This window comes from Saccostrea echinata, unplaced genomic scaffold (assembly GCF_033153115.1).
Source record: "Saccostrea echinata isolate AGI-Se365-2 ecotype Australia unplaced genomic scaffold, CSIRO_AGI_Sech_v1 ptg000036l, whole genome shotgun sequence".
NCBI classification, from domain to species: Eukaryota; Metazoa; Mollusca; class Bivalvia; order Ostreida; family Ostreidae; genus Saccostrea; species Saccostrea echinata.
In genome coordinates this window covers 6,725,921-6,737,815 of record NW_026889785.1, presented here as the reverse complement: position 1 = coordinate 6,737,815, position 11,895 = coordinate 6,725,921, and the positions used below count along the sequence as shown (strand labels likewise).

Here is an 11,895-nt window from a genome sequence, read left to right as displayed (position 1 = left end):
CATTAACTCAACAAAAACTGAAATTTTCATAAAATGAATTTATTGATTTTTTTATCGATCGTTATGTAGGCATATGGCTCGGCTTATCCACCCCCAGTTTCTTTTATCTGTCAGTTCTCGTCGCCCGCGTGGCGCAGTGGTTAGAGCGTCTGCTCTAGAGTCGCGAAGTCGCGGGTTCGAATGCCACTGTGGGACGTGGAGACCGGTCCTTCGGATGAGACCGTATAAACCGAGGTCCCGTGTCGCAGTAAGTGCTGGCACGAAAAAGATCCCTCACTGCTCAATGGCCGTAAGCGCCGAGTATAGGACAAAATGCAGCTCTCCACCGGCAAGTGGTGGCGTCTCCATATGAGTGAAAAATTCTCGAGAGGGACGTTAAACAAAATACAATCAATCAATCTGTCAGTTCTCTATGTCCCATTAGTTATTCGAATAAAATGTTTACGTTTTGATAAACTGAGGTGTGTTCAGCAGAGCGAGCGCTCGCGTTCGTCCGCGAGCGCTCGCTTCTGAACGGAGGTGATCGCCAGAGCGTTCGCGATATGGCGTCGAATGTGTCGATTAGTAGATGTGCATTTTAATTTTTAATGAAAACGAGCCAGTAAGGGCAACTTTATAATCCGGAATTGCCATTTTGATTAGGTTTCAACTTTATCTGCATCTCACTACAATGACGGAAGTCAAGAAAGACAATACTGCGGATTATTTACGATTAATTTAATTCAAAGAAATGTAGAAGTGGCACATTTTACTACTTTTTGTCTCTATGTAATACATTTTAGATATTCATAGTTACAATTAAGTGGTTAGTCTGCTACATCTTTTTAACGTCTGGTTTCATCACGAGAACAGCTCGGGCTCGTCTAAGTAAGGTACACGTTGTTTATCATGATTTAAATACGTGTATATGCATACAAATAGATACACCTATGTAAGTGAAGACGAATATGTGAAATGTGGGGCCACTTTTCATTGCATGTTCATTAAAACACCGTGTTTATAGGCCGATCACGAGCTTGAAAGGCTGAAATCCTATTCATAAGCTAGGGAAACTGAATGATCATGACTTTTTCCTTTCACAATTAACACCAAGCTCCATAGTTGGTGACTAGAATGGCATTGTGAGCATAATTACTATGTCATTTAATGAAATATGAACACATTCTATGGTGACATCTATAAGCCTATAGATTCATCTAAACTCACTCAACATGCTCAAACCCTTAGTTTCATATTGTGACAATGTTGATAATGTACATGATAAAAAAAAGCAGGGATTTTGTTTTTAATCCAGAGGATTCTTGGATTAAGATCTGAGTAGAAAGAATTTTCTAAGTTAAAATGATAATTTGCTATTGACCCTGTCCCATGACACACAGACACTGTTAGATTATTGTAACTAGCCCGCACTGATGAACATCATTATAAATACCCATATATTTAATTTGCATATATATTAGAAGCAGCTGAGAATTGGTACATGCATTATGAACATAGTCTAGATGTAGAAAAAAAATAAGCTCTCTCTTTTGCTCTGTGCCCAGAAATAAAACAAAACATTCAAGCCGATTCAATATTGACTGTTCTAGAGCTTAAGGCAGTTCAATGATACTTCATCCAAAGTGATATCCTAACCAAATAATAAAACAAAATGAAAGTGTTCTCTTCAGCTTGTCATCATGCTACATGACACAGCATGAAGTCCCAACTCATGATTTTTTTAGATGATATAATACACAGGGACAATTTTATATTAGTCAAGTTATGTTTTTTCTTAACTATAATAACTCCTGTAAGCTTTGTTCCTGATATAAGTCGAGGCAACCCGAACATTAATGACTCTAATGGCTTATTTGCTATTTTCTCACATTTTCTATTGAATCCTATCACATAGTTGTAATGAAATAAAGACACTAAATCTTAGCATGTTAGGAGTATAACTTCTAATGTGAAACATGTACTACGTATGTTGTTCTCTTGCTTCCCTCAGCATCAAATCCCATTGTTCTCGGAAAAAGTTTATCCTATCAACATCAACTATGTACTAACACCTGTCAGAGAAAATAAAAAAATCTGTTATAATTTAAAAGAAATATTTACATGGATTCTCAAGGAAAAGAAATGGAGAAATATCAAAGTAATTTTTTTTGTCCAATTATATACATGTATCTCATTGTAGTGATGATCATTATTAATAAATTAAGTTCATTAACTTTTTAACTTTTAATTGTAGAGTAAATTTTAGAAAAATTAAAGTAGTTTAGAATTCAGCTTGTTTGTACAATTTTTCATGAGTATCCATTTTCTGCATAATATTGTTCTCCTAAAGCCATCAACAAGAGGCCTCTGGGCCTTGACAGTCACCTGAGTGTTATGAATTTTAAAGGCTGTGACCATTTTAATCACACATGACATAAGAAATCTGCCTTCAAATGAACATTTTTTTTTACAAGTTTGGAAAGGACTCTTTATTCATTTGGGAAAAAAATGGTTTGATATGAATTTTGCATGCTGGTCATAAACATGATCTGGCTTTTTTGGAATGTGTTGCACAGTGCAGAATAGATGTACAGTTGTACTTCGGTATCTCGAACACGGATATCTCGAATACCGAGGATATCTTGAAGTGATTGGGTAGTCCTAACCACACATTTATTAAGTATTTTACCCTCGATATCTCGAACCCTCAGACATCTCAAATTTCTTGTCGGTCCCATCGGGTTCGAGATAACAAGGTTTGACTGTATATATTATTTAGCTTATTAATATGATTAAAAAAATTGTATAAGAAAAGAAAGATCTGAGTTATCACTGGGTAGGTTATGTTATATCTTCAAGTATCTAAAACTAAGTTTAACATGCACAAAATAAACCTGATATATAATTCTACGTAAATGTATGTGCAAAAATTTAAATAATTACAATTTTTTACTTATTCTTTTGCATGAAATTCAAAGTAGTTTATGACATATTCTTTCTTGTGAGATGTACAGTACGTACATTTGATACTTGTTATATGTACAATTAGACTTAGTACATATGTTTTTGTTTGTTTGTTTGTTTGTTGTTTTTTTTTAACACAACTTTGTTTGCAAAGATACATGTGTAAAAGCTTAATGCATGAATGTAATAGGGTGAATACAAAAAAAAATAATTTTCAGGAAATTATTTCAATAGTAAGTTACATTAAAGAAGCGAATATCTTGAAACAAGTTATCATCATGCGAAGTTTCAAGCAGATTGCTCATCTGGCTAAAAAGCTATCCCTCCAAAACAGGTCAAATTTATCACAAGTGCGATATTTTAGTGTGATGGAGGAGGAAACAATAGTCCCCTCAGGTTTCACCAATAGGGGACTAAAAAGCATTTTCAGACTACAAAAATGTTTCAACTTAAGACCCTTTTTACACGAATGAATTGTTTTTTTTGGAAATTAAGAAAATTAAATCATATAGAGGTATAAATAATGAACCTGTCTATTTTGTTTTGAACATAGCTTCCTGTCATTTAGTGATTCAACCTCAAAAACAAGATGTGTTTGTGAAACACTGATGCCCCCATATGGCAGGTATATTCATTGGTACAAGTCCTGTCTTTAGAAATAACAATTTTGATCTCTTTGACCTTGTTTAACTTGCATTTCAGAAACTTTAACCTTCGCCAAAGGCGAATATACCTGTTACAAATGAAAGCCCAAGAATCAACCCTTCAAAAGTTATGGCCAAGATTAAGTGTTTAGAAAAATGGGACAAACTCTCAAGTTCAAGTTCAATGGGTCAAAAATATTTACACCCAAGGAAAGGTCTTGTCATTATGAATACACATATGCAGTATGAACGTCATAGCATGTACAAAAGTTATGCCCAGGGTTAAAATTTGATAAATTTTTGCAAAAAAGGTCAAATTCCAAGGACAATGTCAAGAGGTCAAATATATTCATATCCAAAGAAAGGTCTTGTCACAAGGAATACACATGTGAAATATTAAAGCCATAGCTCCAACCAATCAAAAGTTAAAGGCTAGGTTAAAGTTTTTGAGGACAAACAAATTTATAACAGACAGACAGACAGATAGACCTGATAACCCCTGAATCTTCAATTACTGGGGCATGCATAAAACAATTCAAAGACATCGCAGTATTGATGAACACAGATCACTGTCGCCTATTTAAATGAGGGAAAATACATGCAAATAAGTGTTCAATTAATTAATCTTGGCCTAATACCCGATAAATTGTTAAAAATGCTTGAGTTTATACATATAGAGTAATATGATGTAGATTTCAATTTAATTTTAGATCTGATAGCAGATCACTCTTACATGTACTGAATGACAGTACCATGGAATTAGAACTCTTTAGTGTTAAGTATATAGGGCGTCATTACTAACTCGTGTACATTTACTATTTAGTGATAATAATTGTTCTATTTTTGTATGCTGCATGATATCTTAAAAGTATTTCTTTTAAAATCGTCAGTATGTTGTGTGTATTAAGGAAACAATATGAAAAATTGCATCAATGTCCTTTCCTACTTTACATGAAATATGACATTCTGTTTATCAAGAAATATTCAATGCTTCTGTGCAAGGATACCAAATAAAAGAACATTATTTGTGCAGTTTTCTATACCAGTATTTATTGCAAATTAAGTTTTCCTTACTCTAAATTTCTCAAAACCTGAGTCTATCTCTGGGGGCGATTTTCGAGGAATATATCATAATTCCAACAATGAAGAAGAGAAAAAATAAATTTTAAAGTCGGAATAAAAATAATAATAATAAATGATTGATTGATTGATTATTGCTGTTTTACGCCGAGTCGGCAATATTTCAGCCATATTTCGGCGGTATGAATTAAATACTGTATGAACGGCTTTGAGAGTTTTTGGGTTTCTCTGGCGGCCCCCAATGAGCCTACTCTTTTTCGAAAACCAGAGAAACGATCTTTAGCGTGCCAAGGGGGTTGTAATCCTTGACACGGGGCACCATTTTACGTCCCATCCGACGGACTTGGAATTTAAAAATAACCAGAAGTCTCTGATGAGACTGTAGCTCTACTGGTCTGTACGTATAACAAAAGAAAAGTAGCACTTGGATTTGAAACTTTGCAACATGCAACAATAAATAGAATTATGTATCTTAATGTAGTCTACTTCTGTGCCAAGTTATATTGAAATCAAACGAAAACTGCAGGAGGAGTAGGGTTTTGAAAGTATTTCAGAAATTTCTATTTTTAGTAACCATGACAACACCATTCACCGAAATAAAAAAAAACAGAAATACATATTATGTATCATAGTGTATTCTATCTGTGTGCCACATTAGATTGAAATCAGACCAAAATTGTAGGAGGAGTAATGTTTTATGGGAATTTTACAAATATTTCTATTTTTAGTAACCATGGCAACACCGTCCACCGAAATCAAAAACTGATGCACTAAATTATGTATCCTAGTGTAGTCTACTTCTGTGCCAAGTTATATTGAAATCGGACCAAAATTGTAGGAGGAGTAGCGTTTTAAAGGAATTTCACAGAAATTTATATTTTTAGTAACCATGGCAACACCATCCATCGAAATCAAAAACCGATGGACTAAATTATGTATCTTAGTGTAGTCTATTTGTGTGCCAAGTTATATTGAAATCAGACTAAAACTGTAGGAGGAGTAGCGTTTTAAAGGAATTTCACAGAAATTTCTATTTTTAGTAACCATAGCAACACCGACCATCGAAATCAAAAACCGATGCACTAAATTATGTATCTTAGTGTAGTCTACTTGTGTGCCAAGTTATATTGGAATCAGACCAAAACTGTAGGAGGAGTAGCGTTTTAAAGGAATTTCATAGAAATTTCTATTTTTAGTAACCATGGCAACACCGTTCGAAACCAAAAACCGATGCACTAAATTATGTATCTTAGTGTAGTGTACTTGTGTGCCAAGTTCTATTGAAATTGGTCCAAAACTGTAGGAGGAGTAGCGTTTTAAAGGAATTTCACAGAAATTTCTATTTTTAGTAACCATGGCAACACCGTCCATCGAAATCAAAAACCGATGCACTAAATTATGTATCTTAGTGTAGTCTACTTCTGTGCCAAGTAATATTGAAATCAGACCAAAACTGTAGGAGGAGTAGCATTTAAAAGGAATTTCACAGAAATTTCTATTTTTAGTAACCATGGCAACACCATCCATCGAAATCAAAAACCGATGCACTAAATTATGTATCTTAGTGTAGTCTACTTGTGTGCCAAGTTATATTAAAATCGGACCAAAACTGTAGGAGGAGTAGCGTTTTGAAAAATTGTTTACAGACAGACGGACAGACAGACAGACAGACAGACAGACGGACGGACGACGGACACCTTACTATCGCATAAGCTCTTCTGGTCTCTGACCAGTAGAGCTAAAAACAGTTAAATTGAAAATTACAAAATGCTAATAAAAATATATACATTTAAATCTTACTGTAAAAATCAGTTTCTTGCAAGTATTGTAAAATTGCACTAGGATTTACATTTGTAAAAAGATCATGCATTGTTTGCACGCCATTAAAAAGTTTATTTCGAACAGGCGTAAAATCAGAACATTCTAAAAGTATATGGTTTATAGTTATTACACAGTCACAAGATATGCATTCAGGTTGATGTTCCCCGCTCAGTAAATATGAATGGGTAAACCTTGAATGTCCAATTCTTATTCTTGAAATAATGACTTCGTCCTGACGTTTCAGGCCAAAGTCAGATGATTGATTAACTTTGTTTTGTATGGCATAAAGTTTATTATTATCACAAAAATCCCAAAATATTTGCCAAAGGGAATTTACGTAAAGTTTCACCAAGTACTTAAGATCAGTGTAAGGAATTTTAAAAGGTACAATTTCATACTGAAGAGCTGTTTTTGCAGAACTATCGGCCTTGTTATTACCCGAAATACCAATGTGACTCGGAATCCAACAAAATTCGACTTCTTTGCCTTGTTGAGTAAGATGATAGAACTTAGTTAATATATCCAAAATGTATGGGTGATTTGTATTCATATTGTGTATGGACTCTAAACATGAGAGCGAGTCTGAAAATATTGTAAATGAATTTTCACTAGAAGTTTTTATATATTCAAAAGCAAGTTGTATAGCTTTTGCTTCGGCCGTAAAAATTGTTGCTTCGTTCGGAAGTCGTGTAGAAAAAACATCATTTTTGACCACTGCAGCAGCAGCAACCCTGCCTCTGTCCTTAGAACCATCTGTGTAAATTTCTCTTGAAGGATGTTTAGATTTTATTTCAGCTAATTTCTGTTGAAAAATGAGAGGATTTGTTTCTGATTTCTTAAGATCTGATAAAGATTTATTCACTACTGGTTTAATTAATTTCCATGGTGGTATTTCAGAAAGAGTGGAAGGTTTTACAATATCCAATGGTAGTTCGGAATCTCTTATATGATTTTTATATCGGAAACAAAGTGGTTTTATGCATTTCTTGTTTTTATCATATAAATTTGCATTTGGTGGATGAAAAACACAGTCATGAGCAGGATTATCGGTATTTGCTTTTAATTTAATTATATATTGTAAAGCAAGTTTAATTCTTCTCAAGTCTAGAGGTGGTTCATTTGCCTCTAGATATAAACTATCTTTAGGAGAAGTTCTAAAAGCCCCCAAGCACAATCTAAGACCTTGATGGTGGATTGCGTTAAGAGCTTTTATATAGGAAGTCCTAGCTGATCCATACACAATACACCCATAGTCTAATTTCGATCTTACTAGAGAGCGATAGAGTTTAAGTAGAGTACTTTTATCAGCTCCCCATTTTGTGTTTGCTATTACTTTAATAATATCGAGTGCCTTTAAACATTTTTCTTTGAGCATCTTTATGTGTGGAATAAAAGAGAGTTTATTATCAAAAATGACACCTAAAAACTTTATTTCTTTAACTACATTTATTGGATTTCCATTTAATTGCAAATTCGGATCATCATGGCTTTTCCGCTTTAAACAAAAATGTACACACGCGGTTTTATTCATTGAAAATTTAAAACCATTAGTATCGGCCCAATTTTGAATTTTGTTTAGACACGATTGCAACCGCCGCTCAATAAAACTCATATTTTTAGACCTACAACACAGAACAAAGCCACCAACACATAAACTACCATGCATACCATCCCCAAGCACCTCAGCCAAACTATTTATTTTAATGCTGAATAATGTGACTGAAAGAACACCCCCCTGTGGCACACCCACCTCCTGCCCAAAACTGCCCGAAACCGTAGTTCCTAATCGCACCTCAAAAGCTCCATCATCCAAAAAACTCCCAATAAAACCAGGCAAACCTCCCCTGAGACCAACACTGCAAAGATCTTTTAAAATTTTCCATGTAGTATCATACGCTTTCTCCAAGCCAAAAAAGACAGACACAGCATGCCCCCTCTCAACAAAATCATCCCCAACACAGGCCTCCAGTCTAACTAACTGGTCAATAGTACTTCGGTTTTTTCTAAAACCACATTGTATATTTGCAAGGATGTTATTGGCTTCAAGAAACCACACTAAGCGCTCATCGACCATCCGTTCCATGGCTCCACACAAGCAGCCTGCCAACGCAATTGGTCGATAATTATTAGGGTCTGCATGGTCCTCTCCAGGTTTTGGAACAGGAATAATTGTGGCTTGAGTCCAGGAAGGTGGAAAATGACCTCGTTCCCAGACAGTATTAAAAATTTTCAGAAGACATTCTTTACTTTCACTAGGAAGATGTTTAATTATTTGATAGTGGATATGATCCGGCCCTACAGCTGTGTCATGAGATTTGTCTAAAGATTTTTGCAACCCTCCAAAAGTAAATGGTTCATTATAACACTCCCTGTTTTCGGATATAAAATCTAATGTTTTCTTTTCTTGAGTATTTTTATGAGCAATAAAATTAGGACTCATGTTGTTTGTCGAGGAATTTTTTGAAATTGTATTAGCTATTTCATTAGATATTTCTTTCTTATCAGTTATAATTTGATTTCCAATACTAAGATGTTGATATTTTTCAGGACCTTTTCCTTTTATTTTCCTTATTGCGTTCCAAACTTTATTTATAGAGGTATGTGAATTTAGGTTTGAAACAAACTTTTTCCAAGATCTTCTTTTGTTAAAATTAATAGTTCTGCGAGCTTTTGCTCTAAATACACGGAAATTGCTTAAATTTATTGATGTAGGTACTCTATTGAATAATCTTTCTGCTTTTTTTGAGCTTTTATTGCTTCATTGCATTCTTCTGTAAACCATGGTTTTTTAGTTCTAGTAGAATTTGTCGAGGTTTTAGGTATACATTCATTTGCAGTATTTAATAGTATTTCAGTAAATTTTTGAATAGGATCAGGATGGTTTTCAAATTTTTCATCCAAAATATTTTGTAAGCATAAGTATTCAAATTTATTCCAATCAGCCTTGTTTTATTTCCAGTTTTGAACATTGTTATTTTCAGAGGGTTTGGGTACTTTAAGTATGATTGGGAAATGATCACTCCCGCATAAATCATCATGCACTGACCAGCTTAAATCTAGGAGTAAAGAAGGATCTACTAAACTAATATCTATTGATGAATAAGAACCATTACCCGGATGCAAGTAGGTGTTTGAGCCGTCATTAAGTATACAAAGGTTATGATGCGATATTGCATCTTCAATTTTTTTCCCTTTATCTGTGATTTTGTCGCTACCCCAAAGCGGATTATGGGCATTAAAGTCACCGACAATCAGAAATGGAGCAGGGAGTTGTTCTATTAATTTTGTGAGTTCTAAAGATTGTAATTGATAGTGTGGGGGTACATATACAGAACAGGGGGTAATTGTCTTATCGAGAGAAACGCGTACAGCTACTGCCTGAAGATTAGTTTTTAAACTTATTTGGCTGTGAATGTATTTATTATTGATTGCTATAGAAGTACCGCCAGATGCTCTATCAGTTTGAGCATAATGGTTATACATACTATAGTTTTTAATATTGATCTTATCTGTTTCCTTTAAATGTGTTTCCTGTAAACATAAAGCTACCGGGCAATGGTCCTGAATAAGTAAAGATAATTCGTTAAAGTTAACTCTAAAACCTCGACAATTCCATTGTATAATTGTAGGATGATCCATATTTATTTCTTGTTATAGGAGATGGGGGATATTCTTCCTTTATTTTTATTGGGTGACACGCTTCCGGCCTGCGAGGAAGAATGGCATGGTGTAACGTCCATTTCTTCTAGGACCCCAAATTTATTGTGGAGAGCGACGAGGTCGTCTGCCCCTTTCGGCAACCGATCCCTCGACTGCTTCTGATTGTTTTTTGGGGGAGATCTGTTTTGTCTCCCGGATGATCTAGATGTTCCTGCAGATTCAGGCTTTGATGCAGCCGCAGCTGCAGTTTTTGGTGCAGCCACAGCTGCATGGCCTGCAGAAGCAGGTGATGAAGTAGATTTACCTTTGTCATGAGAAGACAAAGGTGCTTCAGATGATGAGGTCTGCTGTAGAAAATCTTTCTCAGAGACCTGAGTAGACACTTCCTTCAAAGAGGATGATTTAACAACAGTTGCATACGTCATATTTGGTTTTGGAACGCTGTACATGTTCACTAATTTTTTAGCTTCCGGATATGGTATTCTTTTCTCTGGTTTAACTTTTTGTATTTCTTTTTCCTTTTTCCATATCGGACATTGTTTTGAAGACGACATGTGCTCCCCCTTGCAATTTTTACACTTTGGGTCATTCTGACAAGTTTTGCCGTCATGCCCCTCCTCACCACACCTGAAGCATGTTTCAGATCCTTTACAATTCATTTGCCCATGCCCAAATCGCTGACACTTAAAGCATCGCAAAGGATTGGGCACAAACGTTTCAATTTTCATTAGGTACAGCCCAACTTTGATGTTGGTAGGGAGAGTTGGCATACAAAAGGTCAAAAGGTAAGTGTTTGTTGGTTCAACAACATCATTACGCTTTTTTGTGAATCTTCTTACAGAGATCACTCCCTGGGATTCCAATTCAGATTGGATTTCCTGTTCAGGAATACCATCCAGGTCGTGATCCCTGTCAAACAAAATACCTTTGCTCTGGTTGAGTCCGCTATGAACCTTTCCAAGTACAGGGATATCTGCCAACATTTTTAAAGCCAACAAAGAATTTGAATGTTGTTTCTTGGTGACTTCAATAAGAAGAGCACCAGACTTCAACTTTTTTACAGATTTAGGCGTACCAATAATTCCTTGAATACCTTTTTGTATAAGAAAAGGCGATACTTTTGTAAGAGGCTTTGAATTTTGATCCGATAGTTTTGCTTCAAGTGTGATGAAGCGAGGCCAGTGTTCCACAACGGAGTTAAGTTGTTCGTCGTTGAAAGAAATTTCTAGACCTGTTGGGTAACAACGTTTTTTTGATTTTGAAGTATCCATGGTTAGATGAAGAACGTTTCAGAATCCTTGCTCCCCGCCCACCTCGGAGCGCCAACAAGGGCGATATCTAGTCAAACGGATATCCAGTAAGATAGACACCAAGAGGATACAAAGAGACTATACTCAGACATGATATGCCTGATTGACCCTGAGCCACCGCTTAATATAAATATATCAACATGGAAACGTCGGCGTATTGGAAATTGCAAAATGAATCAGATAACATTACAAAAAATGCAAAACATCAATACTATGGCATGCAGATATTATCAGCTCGGCGTGACCAGCCGATTGATCAAGTCGGGCCAAACTTGACCTCCCGTCTAGATGAATATGGGGCCAAAGTGGAGTGTTGGTCATGTCAGGTGCGTTGCACCCAGCACCCGCAGACCTCAGCCACCAGGATCCCCTTCTCCACCAACACGGGTTGCAACCCACGGCCAACAGGTTAAATAAAAGTATACGTCAATACTAAG

The 11,895-nt window shown here is 35.5% G+C and overlaps 1 protein-coding gene across 1 annotated transcript; it reads right to left on the bottom strand.

The window, feature by feature from the left end:
• Nucleotides 1-10,129: 10,129 nt before the first annotated feature.
• Nucleotides 10,130-11,419, bottom strand: LOC133199946 (uncharacterized). Its single transcript, XM_061335739.1, has one exon. It carries the CDS (start codon nt 11,417-11,419, stop codon nt 10,130-10,132), a length of 1,290 nt encoding a protein of 429 aa, XP_061191723.1.
• Nucleotides 11,420-11,895: the final 476 nt, after the last annotated feature.